The sequence below is a fragment of the Medicago truncatula genome, chromosome 2, assembly GCF_003473485.1.
Source record: "Medicago truncatula cultivar Jemalong A17 chromosome 2, MtrunA17r5.0-ANR, whole genome shotgun sequence".
Lineage (NCBI taxonomy): Eukaryota > Viridiplantae > Streptophyta > Magnoliopsida > Fabales > Fabaceae > Medicago > Medicago truncatula.
In genome coordinates this window covers 2,777,346-2,802,527 of record NC_053043.1, presented here as the reverse complement: position 1 = coordinate 2,802,527, position 25,182 = coordinate 2,777,346, and the positions used below count along the sequence as shown (strand labels likewise).

At 33.4% G+C, this 25,182-nt stretch overlaps 3 protein-coding genes across 3 annotated transcripts; 1 reads left to right on the top strand and 2 right to left on the bottom strand.

Annotated features, from left to right (window-relative positions):
- Positions 1-484: 484 nt before the first annotated feature.
- Positions 485-5,087, bottom strand: LOC25485902 (E3 ubiquitin-protein ligase CSU1). The gene is made up of 2 exons (XM_013606997.3): positions 4,705-5,087; positions 485-1,453 (listed from the first exon to the last, which is right to left on the bottom strand). The coding sequence occupies exons 1-2, from the start codon at positions 4,941-4,943 to the stop codon at positions 778-780; spliced, it is 915 nt and encodes a 304-aa protein (XP_013462451.1). The 5' UTR covers positions 4,944-5,087; the 3' UTR covers positions 485-777.
- A 6,695-nt stretch (positions 5,088-11,782) lies between these two features.
- Positions 11,783-14,883, bottom strand: LOC120578134 (uncharacterized). Its single transcript, XM_039830327.1, has 2 exons — positions 14,002-14,883; positions 11,783-12,160 (listed from the first exon to the last, which is right to left on the bottom strand). Exons 1-2 carry the CDS (start codon positions 14,881-14,883, stop codon positions 11,783-11,785), a joined length of 1,260 nt encoding a protein of 419 aa, XP_039686261.1.
- A 4,257-nt stretch (positions 14,884-19,140) lies between these two features.
- LOC11434837 (OVARIAN TUMOR DOMAIN-containing deubiquitinating enzyme 1) lies at positions 19,141-25,026 on the top strand. The gene is made up of 9 exons (XM_003593383.3): positions 19,141-19,301; positions 19,547-19,775; positions 22,332-22,397; positions 22,505-22,588; positions 22,795-22,917; positions 23,938-23,990; positions 24,140-24,189; positions 24,271-24,371; positions 24,544-25,026. Exons 2-9 carry the CDS (start codon positions 19,620-19,622, stop codon positions 24,805-24,807), a joined length of 897 nt encoding a protein of 298 aa, XP_003593431.2. The 5' UTR covers positions 19,141-19,301; positions 19,547-19,619; the 3' UTR covers positions 24,808-25,026.
- The last annotated feature ends 156 nt before the right edge of the window (positions 25,027-25,182 follow it).

The following is a 25,182-nucleotide window of genomic DNA, read 5'->3' as shown; positions in this document are numbered from 1 at the left end:
TATAAATAGATTTATTTTATATTCTTGACTTTGCATTAACCTAGCCTCCTTTATTCTTTATCTTCTATCTTATGTTGTATTGTATGAATTCATTCATTCGTAATAGAGGACAGCTCTGATAAGAAGTAGGAAGGAGCAAGTAGAACTTTCGGTTGAAAATGAAAGAATCCCGCTGTCTATAGGAGTTGTCTTTTAGTTGAATTCGTGGATATTGGATAAGTGCTTAAACCCGTGTATCCTGAAGCAGCCCACGTGCATACAGTTATCCACATGGAATATTTGACCACAAAAACATCTTTCATAGAATAATAGAAACATCATAATTCACTAGAGCCAGATCATTATATGCAATCACACATAATAAAATGGTACATTTACTATTCACTTAGTATTGGGACCATTTATCCTCGCATGATCATCAGCATACCACCAAGATGTCAATTATCCTCAGATGGGGAAAAAAACATTTATGTATGTAACTCTGTTTCAATAAAAATTATTTTATGTAGCCGAACAAAGATTCATTCTACATTTTTTATAGCTGTCAATATACATAACCAGAAACACCATCCAAACATAAACTTATAGTATAGCTGAAATTGCATACACTACATTTAAAATTATCGAACTGACTTTTCAAATTATCAAGGTGTGATTTAGCTAGACAGAAAGAGATAATCAAATTTAAAATACATTATTAGACAAAACAGATGATGAGGGTAACAAGATAACTTCATAATCAAGAGAAGTTTATTGCACATTTTTTCTTCTTCTGAATCAAGTCTTCATCGCAGGTCTAACCAGCCCCAAACCAGAACCACTTCCCAAATGCTTGAAATCTTTGGCTTCAAGATTATCATCATGACCAGCAAAACCTGTCCCTCCCTTCTTCAAATTAACCAAATGTCTCTCTTTACATGCCTTGTTACAAACAAGACAAACCTTATCCACAGCCATAAACCTGTCCGAACATTTTTTGCAAAATACATGCCCACATGAACTGAGGGCCACAAGTGACATTGTGTTGGTGAGAGTGGTTTTGCAGCTAGGACAAATGTAGCTCCGATCAAGAGCATTCGATTTTTTCTGCTCACTAGTATCTTCAGTGAACTGGACAGGAAAAAGTGTCTTTAACTTTAGATTCTCCTTGCCTTCCGGACAGATAGTACTTGTAGAAGGAGCTTCTACTTTAACAGAAGCTTCTGGTGTAGCAGAAGGCAGCCAAAAGGCCTTCATTGTCCTAAGGGCTTCTTCCTCATAGGAAGTGACCTTCACACTGTTTGCCCCATGGAAACCATTCTTGTCACGGTTATAATTTCTATCACTGTATTGTGGTACAGCACCATGATTTTGCTGATCAAACGCATCAAGCTCTTTAGCCTTCTGCAACATTAATTTTTCTTCTTCCTCTTCTTTTTCTTGCTTCTGCTGAGCAGAATGTGCAACAAGCCTCCTATTTTATTGAAAATGGTAATATCACAAACAACATTGTTAATATTCACAACTTAACACTGGTTGTATTTTATTTTATTTGAGAGGGACTTAACACTGGTTGTATTCATAGCAATGAAAATGTAACATACATAAAGGCGACATATACTTGAAGGGGATTGCTATAATCCACCCACTACAATTTGTGAAGGAGTGCTTTAGAATTGTACACCATGGACCCCCCCCCCCCCCCCCCCCCCAATGTAAAGCGAAGGGTAATCATGTAACTTTAAAATTAATTTTTTTTTTATGTTCATGTATGTCTCCCTATTCAAGCTAATAGTGATCCAAGCCGCAACTGGGTTGACCATGCTCTCTATTTAAGAAATCTGAGTGAAAGTAGATAGTGTCAACTGTCGAGCAAACTATTGACACTAACTTTGAACTCATCAAACTCACAAATCGCCTGTCTACAATCCTTGACAAAGTTTAGCTGCACTGTGTTTTTGCAGGATCTCTTTGCTATGTTTCCAATTCCAACATAAGGGAACCCATACATCAGCAAAGCTGGAAGCTTTAGACATTGCCTCAATAGTTAGAAGTGCCCCTCTACTCCGCTCCTGACTTCTCTGATACCAATTGATGGAAATTTAACAGAGATAGCCCAAAATCATAGATACAAAATTATGACATATTATCAAATATGTAAACGTGTACCATCTGATCAAGGTACACATTTACATATTTTATAATATGTCATAATTTTGTATCTATGATTTTGGGCTATCTCTGTTAAATTTCCTTCAATTCCATCATCATAAACATAGCATGAGCGCCTTCCAATGTGACTAGTAGCTAAAATAGACAAAATACTGTTTGCAGCGTAAAGAGGTGGTTCTTTCATAGGATCAGCAGTGGAGACAAATATATCTATGCTTGACTTCCCAATAGCATTATATTCAGTTGGAGTTTCAAATTTCTCTTTAAGAACATTAAGAATCGTGGAACAATTTACTGGACACAGTTGGCGCAACTGGTCCAACAAACAAGAGAAAGCAAAACATATCTCCCATACATCAAAATACTGATGCAGTTTGGCTATGGGGCATTCGGCATTTTTGTAGTTTGTGAGATAGTTTGCTTTTTCTTGATTGTTCAAACAGTTTCCCAAATTATGTGCACTAAACCATTCCACTTTAATGTTCTTAAAAGAAAAATTTGAAACTCAAACTCAATATAAGGCTACTCGGAAGTCTAATATTCCATGCATAGATATATCTGTCTCCACCACTGACCCTAAGAAGGAATCACCTTTTTATGTTAGCTATTGATTAACCCTTTGAAAAGCATTAATGTTGTTTTTTGATGATGGTGGGGCACTGACTTCTAACATTTGAGGAAAAGTCTAATATTCCATGCATAGATATATTTGTCTCCACCACTGACCCTAAGAAGGAATCACCTTTTTATGTTAGCTATTGATTAACCCTTTGAAAAGCATTAATGTTATTTTTTTATGATGGTGGGGCACTGTCTTCTATTTAACATTTGAGGAAATGTCTAAAGTTGCCAGCTTTGTTGATGTATAGGTTCCCTTCTACCGGAAACATGGTCTAGAGCCCTGGAATCCTGAATCATACTTCAACTTAAAAAGAGACCAATGCAAAGACAGTGTGGCCAAACTTTGTCAAGGATCGCAGACAGGTGAAGCGTGACATATGATATGAGTTCAGAGTGAGGACCAGCAGTGATCCAATCCAAATCAAAGGTGGGTTGACCATGCTCCCACTGGATGCTAACCCACATGCGGTTGATGTGGTCACATTACTAGCAGAGCAACTCTTTAGCAAGTGGGCTCAATCAGGTACCGTTACCAATCCACCGCCACCCCCAAAGCCACCACGTGTTAAAATGGCCAATCCTAGATTAAAATGAAATCAAGAGGTAGAAATTTCTTCATTCAAGCCAGAAATATTCTTGGACAATAGTTTGAGAGTATCAGCCAACAGCCCAGCACTCTTTGAGAATCTTCCTTTTATGGTTTCCATGTTCTGGTTTCGGAGTTTGAGGAAGGCTCTATTTCTATGAACAGTCATTCTATTTTCGTTGTTCTAGTTTCTAGTTTACAAGTCAGGGACACCTTTTCTAATTCAATAGAGTTTATGTTTTGTGACAATGTATTGACCATGCAAACAATGGAGATTTGAGCTCCAACAGATTGATTGTCTCAAACCAAGATTCATTTCAGGATTTCAAATTAATTAATCTGATGTTTCGACTTTCGAGATGGAGAAACTATTGGGTGGATAATACAGGTCTGTTTGGATTCGCTTATTTGAACTTATCTGCTAGCATAAGTACTTGTGACCCTGTTCGAGAGAAGGGTATTTATATTATCATTTTTCTATTTTCCTTCTAGTTCTAGATACTAAGCCTGCTGCCAGCTTTTCCAATTCATCATCATTTTATGTTTTGTCAGAGCAAAGTATTGCTCATGCCAATTATTGAGATTGGAGCTCCAACGGATAGACTGTCACAGACTCATTTCGAAATTTCAAATCAATGAATTTCATGTTTCTGGGTGGAGAAACTATTGGAGGAATACTAAGGGCCTGTTTGGATTGGCTTATTTGAACTTATCTACTAGTATAAGTACTTGTCAGACTCTTCAAGAGATCTTACAGAAACAACAAATGACATGTCCATAAGTTGTTTTCACTTTTCAGCTTTTCAATCATCTCTCCAACTTATAGCTTATCTGAAACATGTTGACTATATACATAAGCAGTTTTGTTATAAGTACTTGGGGTCTGTTTGGGTTGGCTTATTTTTGAGCTTATGCAAAACAGCTTATGCAAATAAATAAAGCTTTTATGCATTATTGATAAGCTTGTCAAGGTATTTTATGAATAAACAGCTTATGAAGATACAATTTCCAGTAGTGGGTACTGTGTACTTATGAATTAACATAAAGCTAAAAAACAAGCCAAATCAAACAGGCCCTTAATTAAATTGAATGTCCAAACAAGCCCTAAGTAACAAACAAAACATTGATTCATCTTCAAATAATAGTCTTTTGCATCTAGTAGCCAACAAGTTAAAAAATTGAATCCCAACAAAACAAGTTATAATATAAATTATAAACAGAATACACAGATTTATGAAACAAATTAAACAACCCATGTCATAATTTCAATTAAACAGTGTCAAGTTCAAAACTCTTCATCTTAACTCTTTCGTTGATTATAATTAGCATTGAAATTAAGAGAGTACCTTTGAATGTCTTTCTTCTGAGACAAGAGACACTCGAGAATGCACTCTTTGCAGAAAAGGTGACCTTTTTGGCAGCTCATAGGATCGATTAACGATTTGAGACAGAGAGAACAAGCATCGAAGGGTTTGATAGAATCTTTCCCCAACCTCTCCTTCTGCGTTCCATAACCGAGTTTACGCTTCTCGTCGTATGTGAAGAACGCGAGATCGTTGTTGTTCTTCGAATGTCTCTGAGGCATTTCTGTGACAAATCGGTGATTTTGCAGAAAGAGGGGTTAGGGTTTTGAATCTTCGAAGATTTTCGATTTTGATTGATGATTGATTTGAGTTCTAGGTCTTCGCGGTAAACCGCTACAGAGGATGACTTGGTTTGGTGTTTATGGGCTTTTTACAGCTATAGGTCATGCCTCTAAAATAAATCAATTTTTTTGAGTTACTTTTCCCACCCTATGATTCAATATATTTTAACGTGTTTTGGAAGATTTTATTGGATGTTGTTTATGTCTTTCAAATTTTATAATCTAAATTGTGTTAAGTGTGCGAGAAACTCAATAGAGTTAAAAAAGAAGGTGCCTTAATTTTAATGACAAAGTTAGTATCTATGAAGTTCGGATATGTGATACATGAGCGAGTACAATACGATACGGATATACGGATATGCAAAATTTTATAATTTAGGATATGAAATTGAATCATATACATGGAGTATAATTTTAAATGGTTTTTCCAGAAACAATTTTACTAATGCATATTTAAAATTGAATGATATACATTTCCATTAAACTTTCACAATATTGTCTCACTTTTTTAACATTCATCTTTTCTATGATATGTATGTGTGAAGTATCATATAAGTATAATTTCGTAAGTACGTATTCGCGAGTATCCATAGAGTATCGGTATCTAATACATATTCGTGTTTAAAGTATGTGAACATCATAGTATATTAAGTGTGTGTTATTTACTTTCGTAAGTACTTAAATTGTATTTATAAGACAACATTTCGTTTTATAAATTCATTCAATAATGTTCTTAAGGACCTAGATCTGGATGCATTATATGATGTCATTGTATATATGCCTTTATTTCTCTCATCATCTTCCTCTCTCGACATTCCTCTTCATTTTTTATTTTTTATTGGATCATACTAACTTGTGTCTTAAGGGCATATGTTAAGCTGTCTAAAAGTAGAAACATTCTATTAAAGTTTGTGCATTCAATTAATTAAAAATAAAAATATTAAATTTAAATGCATTAGTTACAATAAAATATTTTCACTTTTGACTCACATTAACTTGTGTCTTAAAGACACATGTTAGCATCTTCCTTTTTATTTTATTTTTCTCCACTTAGACTTATTACCTCGTCCATAATTATAAAACTCTTTTGAAAAAATAATTTGTCCCTTTTTATAAGACCACTTTGGTATTTCCAAGTACATTACTTATTTCTTTGCCAACATACCCTTATTTATTTTACATTTTTTCCTCAATCAACAATAAATATTATATTGAAAACATAAATTAACTCTCTCTCTTAAGGATAAAATTGTAAAAACAATAGTAATTATATACAAATTTAATACTACAACCAACTTTTTTAATCTCTGCAATTTTGACAAAAGGTTTCTATATTTAAGAACGGAGTAGTATAAAACACACAATAACAGTCTACCAAAAAAACACACACACAATATCAGTCATGTTGAGTAGCATGTGATCCAAATCCTGCTGTTAAGGAACTTATTAGTTATTACCATGATTTATTATTTATTTATGATAATTTTGGAAGCTCATTCCATAGGAAATAAATGTGTATTCTTGTATGGGAGAGGATTGTATCATCAGGTTAGAATGTTGGCTTCTTAGCGACCAAAAAAAAGAAGAATGTTGGCTTCCAAAAAAAAGTAGGATCCAATTTTTAAGAGAGACAAATTTAATTTTTTTTCTTTAAATTTTATCTTCTTCATTCATAAAAAATAGGGTGGTTTTTGGTCTTTCTTTTGATCTAAACAACTCGGGTGTATGTATGTGTTTTTCTTTCTTTCAAGAAAAATGATAACTTGTTCATAAGGCCAAAAAATCAAATATAAAAAATATAATTTTGAAACTGTATATTCAATACCTTAAATTTAAACCTTTATCTTTTCAATACAAAATTTATCCTTTAATTCATTTTTAAGCAATTTAATTTGTACTTAAAAGATGAGCAAAGTGTGCAATTGTGTTTTATTTCTAGAAATATAAAATTCTTACTCTCTAAACAAAATCAGGCTTTGATACCACTTGATGTGAATCTAGTAAGGATTCACCACACAATAATCTTTAACCTAAGTGTAAATTGCTTAAATTGAGATAGAAAATGAAGGAAAATCTAAAAAAAATGGCCAAACTAAGAATAGAAAGAAAACATACAAAATGGAATTAGATGACAAGTGGGAAGAACGATCGCCACATTCAAGATGAACAATAAGATCGAATCGCAGATCCGTCACAAGAATAAGATGCTCTTGATAAGGATCTAGATTTGGTTCATCCAAGAACCTAGAAGAGCAATTCTAACTCTCCCTTTAATCAAAGATTTAAAATATCAAATTGTATTAACCTTTTAGAGTACTTAACAACATTACATAGAACCCACTCAGATTATGTTGTGAAGTACTCAAATCATGCAGTATGTCCTTACAGAAAAGTAACCGAAGGGAACAGTACAAGGCAAGCCTCTTAACAAATGAACTTATAAACCCCAGCAAAATAGAATATAAACATAACCTAACAAAGTGAAGGAAATGATTTGCAAGAGAAAAATTAGAGAGTTGCAAACAGAGAGTTAAACAAGAGATTTGCTTTGAAAATCACTTTTTTGCATGTCAGGAAATGCTAAGGGGGCTTCATTGTGTACAATATCACATAACTCCAAATGAGGCTCCATTTACCCTAAACATCTTGTAGAAGGAAACACCATCTACAAATTCATTGAAGAGACAAACAATAGAACTAGGCAAAACATTAGATTCAATAGTCACACGCAAATCATCAGAAGAAACATATGGAGATTTACCAATAAATAATGTTTTCCTAACCAAATGATCTCTAATAAACAAGCTTTCAACTCTAGGTATGGAGTCATGGCTACTTGATTCATTAGAATGCATGATGGATTTGCATCTTTGTTCTTTAGTCTTTTTTTCCCTTTTTAGTTTCAAAGCCATTTAATCATGACAAATTTCTTTCGAACTAGAGGTAAAAGAGTTACTTTATGCTTTTCATGTACAAAAGTGAAAGTGTTGGCTTTTCTATCATGAAAAACATTTTTATCAAATTGCCAAGGCCGCCCCCAACAAGATGTGGCCGACTTTCATAGGCACTACATCACATAATATTTGCCAATATAATGCTAAAACTTGTTTATCTACTAAAAGTTCCACATTTTCCTTTAACCATTGAAGCTAATAAGGTTGTGGATGTGGGGTTGTTTTCAAACCAAGTTTTATGACTAATCTAGTGCTAGTCACATTTGTACAACTACCACTATCAATTATCAAACATCAGACTTTTTCACTAACTAGGCATCTAGTATGAAAAATATTTTCCCTTTGAGAATTATCATTATCTTTAATCTGGACTCCAATGAGTCTTCTAACCATAAGAAGATACCCTTCAACAGGAGTTACTTCCCATTCAATTTCATTGTCACTTGAAGATGAATGTGAAGAAGAATGAGATGAAGAGGAAACAGTTTCATACAAATCTTTGCCTAATGAAATCATAGACCTTTTATTAGGGCAATTTGATGTTATGTGACCTCTTCCTAAACATTTGAAATATTTAATTGAGGAATGAGAATAACTAGGAGGGGGGTCCTTATATTTAGAAGACTTAACATTTTGGCATTCCTATTTGAGTGTGCTTTTTCTTATTCTTTTTTTGTTTCTTGTTTGTCTTTAAATTTCCATTGGTTTTGTCTTAAAGTTTCTTGAGCTCATTTTTGGCCTCTTGAATGATACTTTCTTATTATTGCTCTTCCACACTTGAAAGAACAATTTTTTATAACTTTTTTTAAGGAACATTTTTTTTAAAAATTTTATTGAACATAAGAAAATAACTAAGCTCACTTTCCCAGAAATGATTGTAGTAACTTTAAAACAAGCACACCCTAAACATTATCTTTTCTCAACGTGAGGACGTTGATTTAATGTCTCAGGTGTTTATGGTTAATTGTTTTCATATCAAATCCTCTTTATCTTTTGTAATTCCACACCTTTTTTTGGTTGATAAAAGTAAATCCACTCTTTTGTCATGTTTCCTTCATCTCTTTATTATTCGTACACATTTCTTATTAGTTTTTTACATTTTGTTTTTGTTTTCAATTTAGATTCATGTCTTTGCCCAATACTCCAATGCGCACATGTGAAATAGTCTTGCACCATAGTCTATAAACAAGTTTATTTTCTAGCATTAGATTAATAATAATCACATTATATTTCATTTGATCTAATAATGTAATTTGCTGATTCAATGATATAAACAAATTTATCTATGATACAAGATTTATCCCACTTGACACTTGTACATCATAAAATGATGTTATATCTCATAAAAGATTTATCCCACATTATATTTCATTTGATTGTTATATTTTTGATGTAATTTACTATTATTTGTTTACATTTTGTTTTTATTATTTTTAGTTTTCGCACCGGTTTCCGACTCATCAATGATGGACGACTAATCTGACTCATGCGTAGAGGCATGCGCACTGACCAAATCTTGTTTCCCTGAAAATCGAACTCGGTATTCCTCGGATACGTCCTTGAAAGGAGCTCATTGCAATGCCATCGGAGCCCAAGCAACTTGATTTGTATTTAATTACTTTATTGTTTTCTTTATCTTCGTTGCAGAGTTATTTTTCTATCAATTCACTTGATGACGGCATTATTTTCTTTTCCACTTTATATTGTAGTACTTGCTAATTTATATTTCATCTTAATTTCTTGTCAACCTTGTGAACTTATAGTTTACCTAATGAAAGACTTTAACTCAATATTTCATATGATTAAACTCAAACTTGATAAATATCATCACGCTCGTAGTAGTTTGTCCCTATCAAATTTAATTTAATTTAGGAGTACAATTTAATCAAATTCTATCACCTACGTTGAGTGCAGCCAATGATTACCATCTTTGAAACTATATACGTGGTTGAAAATATCTAAAGAAGCACCTAAAGTAAATAATGAGATAGCCAAGCAATGTAACGTCATATATATTTATTCGTTTTTGAATTTTTGGTCTACACAAAGAACTTTATTCGTTGCTTCTTTCTTCTTCTTCCATGAATCTAAAAAATGTGTTGAATTTGATAGAGACTCCATATGATTTACATCGTTGCTTAAAGCATGCATGCACTTGTATTATCATCTTTGATGAGAAATGACTTTGACATGTCACGTGTCCATGCCAAAGAGAATGTAATGGCTATAATTTCAACAAGCAGAATATTTTTTTTCTTTTGTGGTTCACACATTGAGATAGTAAAGTACAATCACGGACAAATTAGATAAACCAATGGATTTGGAGCAGATCAAAATCCAAGGAATAAGAACATACTTCTCAAAAAGTATCTCTTGTATCCGTGGTGGTAAATTTTGGCAAAAGGATACATACATACACTTACAGCCACATGTATATCCTTCGTACTCTCATAGCATTAAATCACCAATAAATGTACATTTTTCCTACCTTAATTTTGCGTAAAAAAATAAAAATTTCCCACCTTTTAAGTTATAATGTGATAAGAAAAAACAAATATGAAATGTGCATTTTTATTTTTTCATGTCTTTAGCTAAATTGATACCGATTATGCCACCTTCTTCGACAATGCAATAAAAACGACCATAAATTTGTAGTTGTATAGATGTGACAATGACGGTCATCATTGAAGTTTTAGACAATTTATAAATGATGAATCAATTATCAAGATGGTTTCTTGTAGAAGTATGATCTCCAAATAAATCATACCACATAGTTATTGCAAATTTAATTTCCACCCCCACCCTCTTGATTCCTTCAAATCTCGATAACAAATTTGATACTAATTAAGTTTAACATATGCTTATGGAAGGCACGTGGTGCTGTCTAATTTGTTGGCCCTACCTCCCCATTCTCAGGTTCAAAAGCTTATTCTATAATTGGTGAATCACATTAACTAAGAAGTGTTTGTCCTTTAATCTATTATTATATAATATTCCTACCAATCTACTATGTGATATGATCAATTTTATATGTTACCAGGTGATTATCGACTACATACTATAAACTTAGGCAATATCTAAGATCAGACAAAATCCTCAATCAGTGTAAAGAGGCCATGTTATCATCACATCAAATAGAAATTTAACACATGGTGTCAATTTAAGTACTATAATTAATGCAAGTGGGGCAATCTTCAATTTAGAACCGCAAGATTATATGTTCTACTATAATAGTTGTGGCCCTTCATAATTTACAAATCAAGTAGTAAATCAAAATCATCAATAGTAGAGTCTGTTTGTCATTGAGAAAACACAAACTGTGTTAGGATTTAACTTTTTCTCAAATCAAGCAGTCATATAAAACATGCAGTGCCATATGAAAAGGACTTGATTTTTTTTTTGTGGTCGAGGATTAAACTTCAGATCTTGCATATATTATACATTATCTCTACCAACTGAACTAAGCTCACGAGGACAAAATGACTTGATTTGGTAATACTTTAATAGTCCCTAGCTTTTGTTATGCAATTAGCATTATACTTTTGATAAGCATGTGATTGCTAAGGTGCATGTAACAAAGCACATACATATTAACTAGATTATTTCACATGAAGAAGGAAATGAAAAACACCAATGTATGAATGAAAGCATTTACTACAAGAGAGAGTGGATATATTGATTATTACATCACATAAACTAGAAACTAATTTTGTTACTTACCAATCTATGAATCTAAAACAAAAATCCTCAAATTAATTTAGCACACAAGAAAAATGAAGAGAGGAAGAAAAATTACAGGAAATATATTTATACTAGTTGGTAGCATTAGTTTGCACTATTTGAAGAACAAGAAGAAACTGGTGGTGGAGTTGTAGATTTCCATGGAACCACTTGATTTTCTTCATCATCATCCTCAGTATCATCATCATCATCATCTTGATCATTATCTTCATCATTGTTGTTGGTAACAGCAACACAGTGGTTACAAAGGGAGATAGTGGGTACAAACTTGGGTCCAGTGCCATGCCAAGGTGTTAAAGATTGACAAATATGGCAGAGAAGAAACCTGTGATGCTTTGTGACTATGAAGTTTGCAGTGTGAACCTTAGCATCACATTCCCAACAAAGGCTTGCTTGATCTGATTCACAGAACAACTTTGCTGGACTTTTGCACAACTCACATTTCTTCTTCATCTCATCAACCTTGAAAATGTTATGTTTTATATTGTCTTACACAAAGGCTCGCAATTATTTATATAACCAAATTTTGAGGCCAAAATAAAAAGAAATGAAATATAGTGGGGCAACTTGCTACTATTGAAACCACCTGTTTTTCTTTTTTAATCAATGGATTTGTTTTCTCACTCCTACGTGGATAAAGTTGACCAAGTGAGGGAAGAAAACTACGTAGTTGTTTATGACTTGGAGTCAAACAAGTTGGTTACTATGTCTTGGTTTGTTTGATGACCGTCATTTCCTGATCATGAGTTAAATAGGATATAAGTTTTTATAACTAATTGTAGTAGTGATAATTACAGCTAGACCAAAACTAGTGACAAATGATTATGACATCAACTAGGTTGCAGTTTAGTAAAAGTGGAAGTGTGTTGGGGAGGCCGTGGGAGAGTCAAGAGCAACAACGAGTTTTGTTGGGGTATGATCAAGTGTCAAGAATAATAATAAATCAATGCTTCAAAAGATAGAGAGGGACATTACATATCTACCGAAAATATTAAGATATTTAGTATAAGCCGCTTATATATTCAACATTTTATTCATTTATAATTGATGTGAAACTCAATCACTCAAACTTATATCCACATTTAATGTCTGAATATTTTAAATATGATTAACTCCGATATCCGATAAAAGAAACACGTTAAAAATAATATAATTATGTCATCATAAATTTGGTACCAAGCTTTAATTTTGAGATTTTCCTTCTAGATTGAGAATTGGGTGTAGAGGATAATTGTTGAAGTGGCTTGCTTGCTAAGCACACAGAGCTTATCACATCAAATAAGACTATACTATATTTTTTGAATATATTATCCTCTTTGCTGACATTCTAAAGGTTAGGCGTTACCCTTTCTCATGCACTTAATTCTCTCACTATGCATTTGAAAAGAAAAATTAGTACATTCACCAAAATTTGCTAAATATTGGACTTGAATTTTATTTATGGAAAATGTCAATGAGTGTTTGATAGCATCTAAAATAGTAAGATTTTATTAAAATATGTGTATTTATAGTATTAAAAATCAAAATATTTAACTTTTTAAAATAATAATTTTATCATTAGAAATTTATGTTTGAAGACATTTGTTAACAAGACTCATCTTTAATGGAAGCAATTTGGTAAAGGGTAGCTAGCCTCACATAAGGACACGCGTTCACAAAGCCAGTGATCAATGAATTCTGTGGGTACGTAATTGTGGCTCTTGAGGTTTGCTCGATTTACTCTCTCTGACTAAGTAGGTGGATTTATTTTAGAGGTTGGTATTTTCTCCTTGGGGCATTGAACAGTGAAAGACAAAATTTGTGAGCTTTTTATATTTCTTTTGTATTCTTTTTGCTACTTGTGGTCTTGTGGACCCGTCGATACATCAATGTGGAAAGATCAAGCAAATTGGACCATCCAATGATTTTCTCTTTCAACGCCCTTCTACGTCCACTTTTTCAATTCCTAACATTCTACATCATTTTCTCTCTCTTATTCAACACCTATTTAACTTTTACTCTCTCTAATAATTTTTCATTCAACCCCACCACTTTTTATTTCTTATTCTTATTTAATTTTTGTTTTTATAATTACATAAAATTATCGATTATAATTAAATTAAAATAATACAATTAACTATTTATTTTTTAGTATTTTTGGAAAAACAAAATTTTATAAAATAATTTATTTTTATTTTCTTAACTTAAAATGCAATACAACAAACTAAGCATACAACACACAAGTAATTTATTTAGTACGATACAAATCATCTTCAATCACGATACATTTCAAACTTTGTCCATATGTGTTTCACTAGATCTACTTGCAATTCGTGATGAACATCTGGATCACGCAACTCAAATCTAGCACGCACATGATTTGCAAAAGCTGGTAACACCTCGGTCGAGTATGGTTGCATTGTACTAGATCCAATTCCCCTAGGTTGCTCAAAATCGGTCCAACGTTGAGCATATGTATCTCGTTCATCCTCAACAATCATATTTTGTAATATGATGCATGACCTCATGATGATACCCAAATCGGCTATGTCCCACAAGCGAGCCGGTTCACAGATGATTTTAAATCGAGCTTGAAGCACTCCAAAAGCATGTTCGATGTCCTTCCGACATCCCTCCTGATGTTTTGTAAATAACTTATCGAGTTCACTTTGAGGAAGTCTAATTGATTTGACGAAAGTTGGATAAGAATGGTAGATACCATCAGCTAGATAGTATGTCATATTATAGGGACGTTGATTCACAAAGTAATTCACTCTTGGAGCCTTTCCCTGTTCCACATCATCAAACACTGGTGGCCGGTCTAGAACGTTTATATCGTTCAACGTTCCCGGGCATCTAAGAAAGACATGCCAGATCCATAAATCATGAGATGCAACTGCTTCAAGAATAACTGTGGTGGTTCCCTTATCCCCCTTGGTAAATTGACCTTCCCATGCTTTAGGACAATTTTTCCACTTCCAGTGCATGCAGTCAATACTCCTGATCATCCCTAGGAATCCCCGCATTTCACTAACATGTAGTATTATTTGCAGGTCATCTTGGATTAGTGCTCTCAAGTACACTTGCTCATACAATCGTATGTCTCCTTTGCATAATCTAAGTGAGCACTCCAATGTTGTACTACTTCCTATTTTGATGTATTCATCAACCGTATCTGCTGCCACACCATATGCTAACATTCGCATTGTTGTGGTACATTTTGCTAACGGTGATATACCTTCTTTATCTATTTATTTATTACTTTGCTCATATAATTAAAACGGTTTCGGCATGCAACTAGATCGCGGGGAGAATCGAATGAGCAATACTCAGCAATTTACCCCAATATGTTTCTTCTCTCTGGTTTCTCCCGACAACACTGCTTGTTCCATATTTAATCCATGCACTAATTAGCACCAAATTTTGTTGAGTGTTCCATGCAGGTTCCTTACTTTTCTTACTCTTAGGAGTTGAATCTTCTAGATTTGGAGTGATTTCATTAGCAACTGCCATGCCACCAGGAGTTATTTGTGTTGAAAATTCAGGATATTGAGATGCACCAACACTGGGAAAATTTTCATTCTCCATTGGCATATAACCATTAAACGGAGGTGTTTGAGATGGATATCTCATCATAGATCCATAATATGCATGAAAGTTTGGAACAGAGGATGGCTGGTTGAAATTTGGTGTAAAATCAAAATTAGGTATGTTTTGAAGACGTTGGTTGAAAAATTGATTTCGATTTGGATAATTGTTGGGATTTTCGTAGTTAAATGGATAATTAGAATAATTTTGGGTGTTGAAATGATTATTATTGAGATCCATTTCACTAAAAATAAGATTAAAACTTCACTTAGTTTGGTAATAGAAAAATAATAATAAGATGGAGATAGTGAAAAACTTTTTTTTTTTTTTTTCCGTGTCCAAATCAAATAAACCAAGTCTCTATTTATAGAGAAAAAAAATCATGAATTTTGGTAAAAAAATAAAAATAAAAATTTCGAGTATAATTGAGTTGAAATTATTAAGATGATAAAAATCCAGACAACCAATCAAAATCAGCCACGTGTCATCCATTATCCACAAAGAATTTTCTCTCTCCGCCTCTCCTGCAGCACACTCGCGCCATGCTTGGCCAACGGTTTGCTTCCGCGTGTCCCTGTGGCAGGTGGTTAAACAATGTTGAATGTGTTCAACACTTCTCTCTTCCATGTCATCTCTCAACACCATTCAACATCCCATTGGAGCTTCATCACATGTTGAAAGTCCCATTCAACACAACCATTGGACATGGTCTTAGATAATTGCTTGGAGGGGGCTCCTCAGTTGTTCAATCCATATCTGAACATTTTTTTTAGAAGAATATTATTTGAAGCATATTTAATTTATAGGGTTCGACTATACTAACTTATTAAGTAACTAATTTTAACTAATAATATAACTAACCAACTAATACTAATAAACTCTTATTATCTTAAGTGATATTTTAAGGGGATTTTATGGGAATGCAGGGGGCATATGTAAAACAATCATCAACATATTATAAGGGAAGAGGAAGACTCAATGGACCAATGTTGACAAAAAAAAGAGGGTCCTCTCCTCACTAGTGTTTCGCCATATTACTTGAACAAATAAAACAATTTTTAGCGAATACAAACAAACCCCCAAATGACCAATGATCTGAAAAAATAAAATCACGGTTCTGAGATGTTGACCGCATCTTGATTGCGCCTGTCCCGACTGCACCTAATCCAATGATCTTAATTTTGATGTTGTTTTTGAATTGTGCTTCGAACTGACCAAGAGATGTGATCATGCTACAAAGCTTGAAGCATTTACTCTCATTTTCATTTCAAAGCTTTCATGTGGAATGTGGATTCTTTAAGATGCAAATTAATATGATTACGCATAGCCAATTTAAAATGACCATATGCCATACTAGTTCTTAATTTGCGTGTGAGAAAGGGATACAAACCACAACAAAATCACGAGAGAAATTGATTTGGAGAGATGTGTGTCAAAACATAAAAATGATGATGTTCGTAAGAAACTTTCACTAAAAGTGTATGACTGCAAAATGAGCTACTAAAAGAACAAGATAGTTAAATGGTTGGAAACTACCGCTAGGACATGCGCCGGCAGTTAACAACCGTTAGGACATGCGCCGACAGTTAATTGCCGCTGGCTTCCGGCGGTTGTTAACTACCGCTACGTGTCTGGATCATTTTCCAGTTTCCTAACCAAATTCTTTGGTACCTAAACAAATTCATCTAAGATTTTCATCCAATAATCAATTGAAAATTCATCTAAAATTTTCATCTAATAACCAATTGATACCTAAACATATTCATCCAATATTTAACAGGAAAATGGTAAAATTAAAACGCAAAAAATAATATAAAACGTACGTACGTATATGTCATAGAAATACGAAAATGTCATAATAATACATCATCATCATAGTAAAAAAATACATAAAAAAAGTCTAATAATAATCAGCCATGCTGCCTACCCTGCCTCTGCCCCCTGCGCCGCCTGGAAATCTGATAAGTAAGGGGAGGGCCACTAGTACTAGCTATCCGCATCACCTCCTGGACAATCTCCTCTTTAGTCATCTCGGCTTGCCTGGCCACAATATCGTCAACAATATGCATCACATCCCGGATGATCGTCAATGTGTCAGGCATCTCCCTGACATGCTCCTCCTCTATGATCTGCTCCACGTTCGCCGCCCTGGGAGGAGATCCTTCATCAGGTGGGAGAATACGAGGGTGAGAGACTTTGTCATACCAAGCCATGTAGCCAGGAGCATGATGCCATGGTCTCTCACACGCATCTCCCTAAGCAGTGAAGAACCACGCCTGAGCGTTTTGCAGCACGGTGGTGAGATTATGTGTAGGCACCTGAGCGACAGATGACGGATGTCTGGGAACATCCTGTACATAGAAAAGATGTCTCTTTACCCGCTCAGGTAAATGACGATACACCCTTTCCTTCCCGCACATCAGCCATCCCGAGTAAGTGACAATAAGCTGGAATGAGTACCTCTTTAAGATGCAAGCCCAATTGAATCACAATTTAGCTTCATCCAACCAAGGGAAATAAGGCACAAAAATACAGGGGTTGAGCTTAGCAGATGGGATAAATGCGAATCATATCCACCAACTAGCGTGCTTGAATGCAATACCTTCCACCATTTTATGCAAACTTGATGTAACCTCTCAACCGAACTGGTGACATAATTAAAATAATATCATTTAAATCAAATCATGGGTGCACCAATGTAACACTAAAACACAACTTTCAATTGATTAACATATTAGAGTTAGGAGAATTCATATTTAACTCCAACCAAGGAATAAGGACTAATTGGAAAAAGTTTGGGTCTAAAGGGTAACCGATATAGTTAAAATTTGTTAGTATTGATTAAGATACTAGTTACTAATTAATTATATTCGTTACGATATAATGACTATATAAAGTGCATTCCACACACATTGTAATCAATTAGTTAATGATATCAATTCCAAAATTTCTTATTTCTCTCATTTTATTATTCTTTGTTAGACTCCTCAACATGGTACAGAGTCATGGCATCCGACATAAAGACTTTGCATTTGCATTAAAAAGATTGTCCTCTTCATTCTTTCTTTGATCAACATATTAGAGATAGGGGCTCACTGAAGTTCAACACTAGCCAAATAATGAGGTCTAAATTAAAAAAGTTTCGATCCCAAAGGTAATCCAATAGCTTTTTCCAAGTTCTTTTTTTGAGAAAAATGCAATAACAAAACACATGATGAGAGGTCTCAACACTAGCGCCATACCTAGATTTCAAATCAAAAGCAACAATACCCTGAAAACAAAGTACTCCCTTCTAGAATATAAATAAAAATGAGTTAATATAAGTTGATATATCTGATACAAATTTTAACTAATTTTTATTTACATTTTGGGACACAGGGAATACGTACATTTGAAACGAAAGAGCTCTTGAAAACTTTTATAGTTTTAATATCAACTTTTTTCTTTTTTAATCTATATTAATTTTTTTTTGACAAAGTTTTATTTTTATTTTGGCACAATAAAGTTTTATTATTATAAACTAAAATTAAAATACAAATGCTATATTTAATCATATTCTCCATGACAAACTATGTGTTTATTTATCTCCAACTAAACTCCAAACAATCAAAAAAAATTTCTCTGAAAAAGAATTAACATAAAAAAAAAGAGAATATATGTTGAATGTAAACAAAAAAAGTTAAACAAAATTGATTGATATATATATATATATATATATATATATATATATATATATATATATATATATATATATATTTATTTATTTATTTTATTTAAAATTGATTGATTTATATTCTAAATCAAATTTTTAGTTAGATACATCATTTTGTTCTATTTAACACATTTTGAAACGAAGACTTAAAAAAAAAAGAAAAACACATTTTGAACCCTAGTGTGAAGCACTATAAAACGCTGACACCAGTGCGTTTAGCTTTTTGCATAATTAAAAAATCTGTCGAGAATTTAGGGATTCGAGTTCACTCTTGCTCCTTCACTCTCACCGGTAGCTTGCGATTTCGATCTTCACCGTCCGAAGGTAAATTTCCCTTCTTTGCATCGTTTTCTTTCTCAATGCGCCAATCATCGATGCTTAAATCAATCAATTTCATCTCAATTTTGTTGTTGATTTTTTTCACTATATTTCTCTTGAAATGCTATTATGTGTTGAAAATATTCTTTATCAAGAATCTCTAATTGATTTTGTTTATTCTCGTATACCGTAGTTTCAACGCAATTTTATGATTCTGTCAATTATAATGAAAATTATTATTATCTTTGCAGGGTTGTTAAGTTCTTGAATAGATTTGTATTGTTCTAAGAAAAAAGTGAAATTTGAATTGGTTTAAGAGGAAAAATGCGGAATAAAGAATTGGTTTTGGATGATGGGGAAGTAGAGTATGAGGCTGGTCCAGAATCTGCGTGGGGTAATTTTGAGGATGATGATGTAATGCAGCAGCAATCTTCTATTCAGGATGATGAAGCCAAGAAATTTCCATTTGTGGGTGATAAGGTACGGTCCTAAATCGTATGAACATACTCTTTGCAACTGTTTCCTTCATTATCTAGTCATTTAGGGTTAGTTGATTTACTGAATTTGATGAAAAAACTATTTGAAGGAAGTGATAATAGGGGCAAAATTAAGGGAATTTTTTTTTTACCTATAAGTAACTTGAATTAGCTTCTAAATAAACGCTATAAGCTAGTAAAAATAAGCTATAATATAAGCTTGTGAGAAAATCATGGTGAGTAAATGGGTCTTTTTTAGTCATATGAGCTTATAAGCTAGCTTATTGTGCTTGCCAAATAGACCCTAAGTCATTAAACCATTGCCTTTGATGCATGATGCCCATGCAACCTTATATTAAATGTATGTTTTGTATTTTAACGTACACTTATAAGTGGATTTGGTGAAAATAGAATAGGAATCATTTGATTTTTTTTATAAATGAGTCAAGATTGCTTGACTATGTTATTACCCCTTTTCAACTGAATCACACACACACTAAATATTGATTCCTAAAGACTGATAGGTGTATTTAATTATTATCTTATTATTCCATTAACTTTTTGGTATATCATATATTGTATGTATGCGCGAGGATGTTTGTTGTTATGGTTATCTCTTTCAACAAGGGTATGGCCTCAAAACCAATACACTAAGCACAGCTCTGTTCAACAATGGCTATATATGTTGCTTATTTTGGGATACTAGTCGTGCATATTTTGAGATACTTGTCAATGATCTCCAATGGAGATCAAGTGTGTCAACAAATTTTACCTCCCAATTACTCAAAACCTGATGGCAATTGGTGTGGTTCTCCACAAAAATACTTTGACTTGAGCATGAAGATGTTCACAACTATTACCATTTACCAAGCATGGTCATCCTAGTACAATATTGACATAAAAAGGCTGTGGTGCTAGGTTTGAGCTTAGTCTTAGAATAGTAAATATATTTTGTATTTAACTGCAGTTTCATATTCTTAGGTAATCAACATATTTTTAGGAACACGGCTACATTTGTTTGGTCAAATCATATGTAACCGCGTTCTTAAGAATATCCTGCTTACCTAAGAATATTAACTGCAATTCATATTAAATACAAAAGATACATTTTAAATACAAAAGATATTTACTATTCTAATACTTACAGGAAACCCTTACTTTTGATGGTTTTGCTGTACAATGTTGCAAACGTTGGTGATGTTTTATAGGTTTAAAACTGATTGGGCTCTAGAGACACATAATTGGGGACAATTTTGGCATACTGGAATAAATTAATCTAAAGTTACTGCCAATTGTCCCCTATTATGTGTCATTGGAGCCCAATCACTTTTAGACCCTTTGATATATACATATAAAACATCACTCGCATTGACAACATTGTACGCCAAAATCATCAACAAGCAAGGGTTTTCTCTAAGTTTAAACCTAACTCCACCACCTTTAACGTCAATATTGAACTGGGATGATCCCTATTTGGTAAATGGCAATAGGTTTGAACATTTTCATGCTCAAGTCTAAGTGTTTTTCTGGAGGATTACATCAATTGCCACCCAGTTTGTAGTAATTGGGAGGACAATAATTTGTTGCAGTCACGGTGATTGAGTTCACATCCTTCTTGCACCATTACAGATTGTTGACAGAATATGAACCACAACGGTAACAACCATTGTTGAATATAGCTGTGGTTTCAAGGCTATATACCCTTTCTCAAAGAGATCACCATAACCACAAACACCTTCTGCGCATACATACAATATATTATATGCCAAAAAACATTAATGAAATAATTAACTACATCTATCTTTATCAACATTTAATTTGGTCAAAAAAAAATAAGAATCAACATTTCATATGTGTGTTTGTGATCTGAAGGAAAAGAGGTAATAGAGTAGTCTATTTTATAATAATCAGATGATTCGTATTCTATTTTCACCAAATCCACATACAAGTATACCTTAAAATACTAGTCACCTGATCTTGAAAATACCCACAACAGCCTTACTGCTAAGAATCCAAATCTATTTATGTACGTGTATAATCAATCCAAAAGTGAGTCACATAGTTGAATGATCTTGACTATTTGATGAAGATCAATGACTTGCATTCTTAAATCGACTTCAAAATACATTTCAAAGTAAGAATCATTTGATCTTCATCTAACATTGAGAACCACTTCCTTAGTTGCTGACCATCCTAATTTATGTATGTACAATCAATCATAAAAAAACTAGACTTTGGTGAGAATGATGCTAAATTTATTTGAAGAGAGAAAAAGGGGAGTTTAGTTTGATACTTATGCATGGTTAAACCACCTTGCATCACTCTTTGAAACCTGTTTACTTGCTTATCTAGTCATCAAGGTTTGTTTTGTTTACTGTACACAGTGCTAACATGTTTAACTTGAGAAAAGTGACAAAATTTGTTAAACTAAAATGGTATTACTTTGCGTGCTTATTGTTATTCTTTGGGATTTTTTCACCGGGGGGATGGAGAGGATGGAATTTGATTTTAGAAATGATTGAAAGAACAAAGTTTAAGGTTTCATGTGGTAAATTGGCAGGAACCACTATCTAGCTTGGCTGCTGAATATCAGTCAGGCAGTCCTATATTACTGGAGAAAATCAAGGTTTGATTGATCAACCTTTTATCTCTATTTCCTTTTGTGCCATGTCGTATTGTTTCATTCCATATTTTCATGTTTCTTGAATTTTTCTGTTATTCCCTTTAATGCAGGTGCTTGATGGGCAATATGCTGCCATTCGGCGTACTCGTGGAGATGGAAACTGCTTCTTTCGAGGCTTTATGTTTTCATACCTTGTATGTTTTATTGTTATGTTTTCACACCTTAAATGTGTTTTATTGTTACATTTTCATACCTTGTATGTTTTATTGTTTCCAGTTTAATTGCATATTCTCTACTTTAACCTTCGATGGATATATTCTGGCTTGGGTAGGGAGCATGGAATGAAACCTTCCAATTCCAATAATTTCAGTTTATAAATTAACTCTATCTCATTCTCTAGGAGCATATTTTGGAAGCTCAAGACAGTGCAGAAATTGATCGCATCAAAGCCAATGTTGAGAGAAGCAGAAAAGCACTTCAGACCTTGGGTTATGCAGAATTGACTTTTGAAGATTTTTTTACGGTAACTTATCAACTGCGTTCTTCGTTCCTTGTGTTTCTGGGCTTAATATTTTTTCTTATTAAGTATCTCAAAAATTTACCAGTCAAAATGAATGTACCCACTAATCTTATGAAAAATTCTCCAAACATAGGCATATTGTGTTTGGGTATACATAGTAATCTCTGCGGGCCTTTAGGTTAGGCTAGTTGAAAATAGCTACTATGAATTTGCATATGTGCTATCTGTCTATCAAGCCTTGAACTATGGGAACTATTTGAATAGATTTTCCAGCTATGGAATTTTGATTTGTTAACGATTTTGCAAGCCTTGAACTATGGTGAATTTATTGATATCAGAATTTGAATTCATTTTTGTAACTTCTGTTTTCTGAAGTTTAAAGAAATAAATACACTGTCGTACTCGTAATTATCAAGTCATGATATGCCCTGTATCATCTCCAATTTCATGTCACTTTCTTTACATACTTTTCTCCCTTTCAAGTTTTAATAGAGGATATTCATTTTGATGCGGATTTATTGTCATATCATATGCTGAAAACCAAGAACTACAGTAGTAAAAAAATGAAGGCCTGTTAATGTTACGATATGGAGCTATTGAAGTACTTTGCATTAGAAATCAGCAGACCAGAGCTATGTTATAGGGTGTATTTTGTAGTGGAAGCTATTCATAAACTTGTTTTTATCTCTTCTAACTTTTCCCGGGAGAACTGACCAGAAATGGAAATAAAAACTGTTGATTGTTCAAAAAAGTTGGAAAATCATACAACAGAACAATTTAGGTTTAACAAAGGTTTCTATTTAATGGAACAATGTGGAAATTTTTCTGGGATATAGTTCTTCAATTAGTGTTGATGAAAGTATAAACAAAGCCACAAACACGTTGCTTTATTTTTTTATTTTTAAAATGCTGTGAATTGGACATCTGAACCCCAGGCAGATGTACTAATTCTATATCTGTAGAAGTACTTGTTTTCCTCATTTAAGAATATTATAATTTACTATCTCACTGTAAAAATTTCAGTTATTCCTTGAGCAGCTGGAAGACGTTATTCAAGGGAAAGAGACGTCCATAAGGTGATAACCGACTCCTTCACTATTAATTTTTATTGACAATTTTGAACTGGAAGCATGATATATTCTCAGAATATTGAATCGTCCCAATTTTCTGTTCATCTAGCTCTAATTATCATATTTGAATGAACTTATATATTATATGATCACAGTCATGAAGAGCTTGTTCTTAGAAGTCGAGATCAGTCAGTTTCAGATTATGGTGAGTGACTTAGACCTGTCCCAATGCCCAAATGTCTTGATCTTATTTCTTCCATTTTTCTTGACAAACCGTTTCTCTTAGTTGTTATGTTCTTCAGATTTGTTACGTCTGCTGAAATACAAAAGCGCTCAGAATTTTTCGAACCTTTCATCATGGGCTTAACCAATACAACAGTTGAGCAGGTTAGTTTCAATGCTAAATTATTTTTGCATCCCTCCAAAAGTTGAGTTTAAAGTTAGGATCTTAGTAGAAATAAAGAATATAGCCATTGTGTTATTGCAGAAAACCTTGTATATGGATATAGTCATCTGATTTTGATATAATATTCCCCATCTCTTTCATGTTGCTGTTTAGTTCTGCAAATCAGCTGTTGAGCCAATGGGTGAAGAGAGCGACCATGTTCACATTACCGCCCTTTCAGATGCATTGGGCATTCCAATCCGTGTTGTGTATCTTGACCGTAGCTCATGTGATACTGGTGGTGTCAGTGTAAATCATCATGATTTCACTCCGGTTGCTGGTGATCTCCCAAGTGCTAGTGGTAGCTCTGAAAAGAAGAATCCCTTCATCACATTACTATATCGTCCTGGTCACTATGATATCCTCTATCCAAAGTGAGGATGATCTATTGGAGAGACCTTTTATTTGATGCTTTTTCGGCTCCACACTGAGCTTGGTTGTTAATGAGGGCACATGTACTCTGTAACTTGTCTTGTTAATGTTGAAAAGGTCAAATATGTCTAGAATGTTATACGTATTTCGAAAGTTTGATCAACAAAGTACGCCGACATTAGTGCATTAAGAATCAAAACTCACCCAGTTTATGTTGCTTTGTTATTTGTTGGCTATAATTAATTTATGGGTCTTGTTAACGAGTGCCCCGGGGCACTCTTTAAGCATTCAAAAAGGAGAAATTATTCCATAAAAAATGTCAAATGAATCAATTTCTAATGCATTGATTACAAAAAATTTCAAAAAAAGTTACATTTTAAA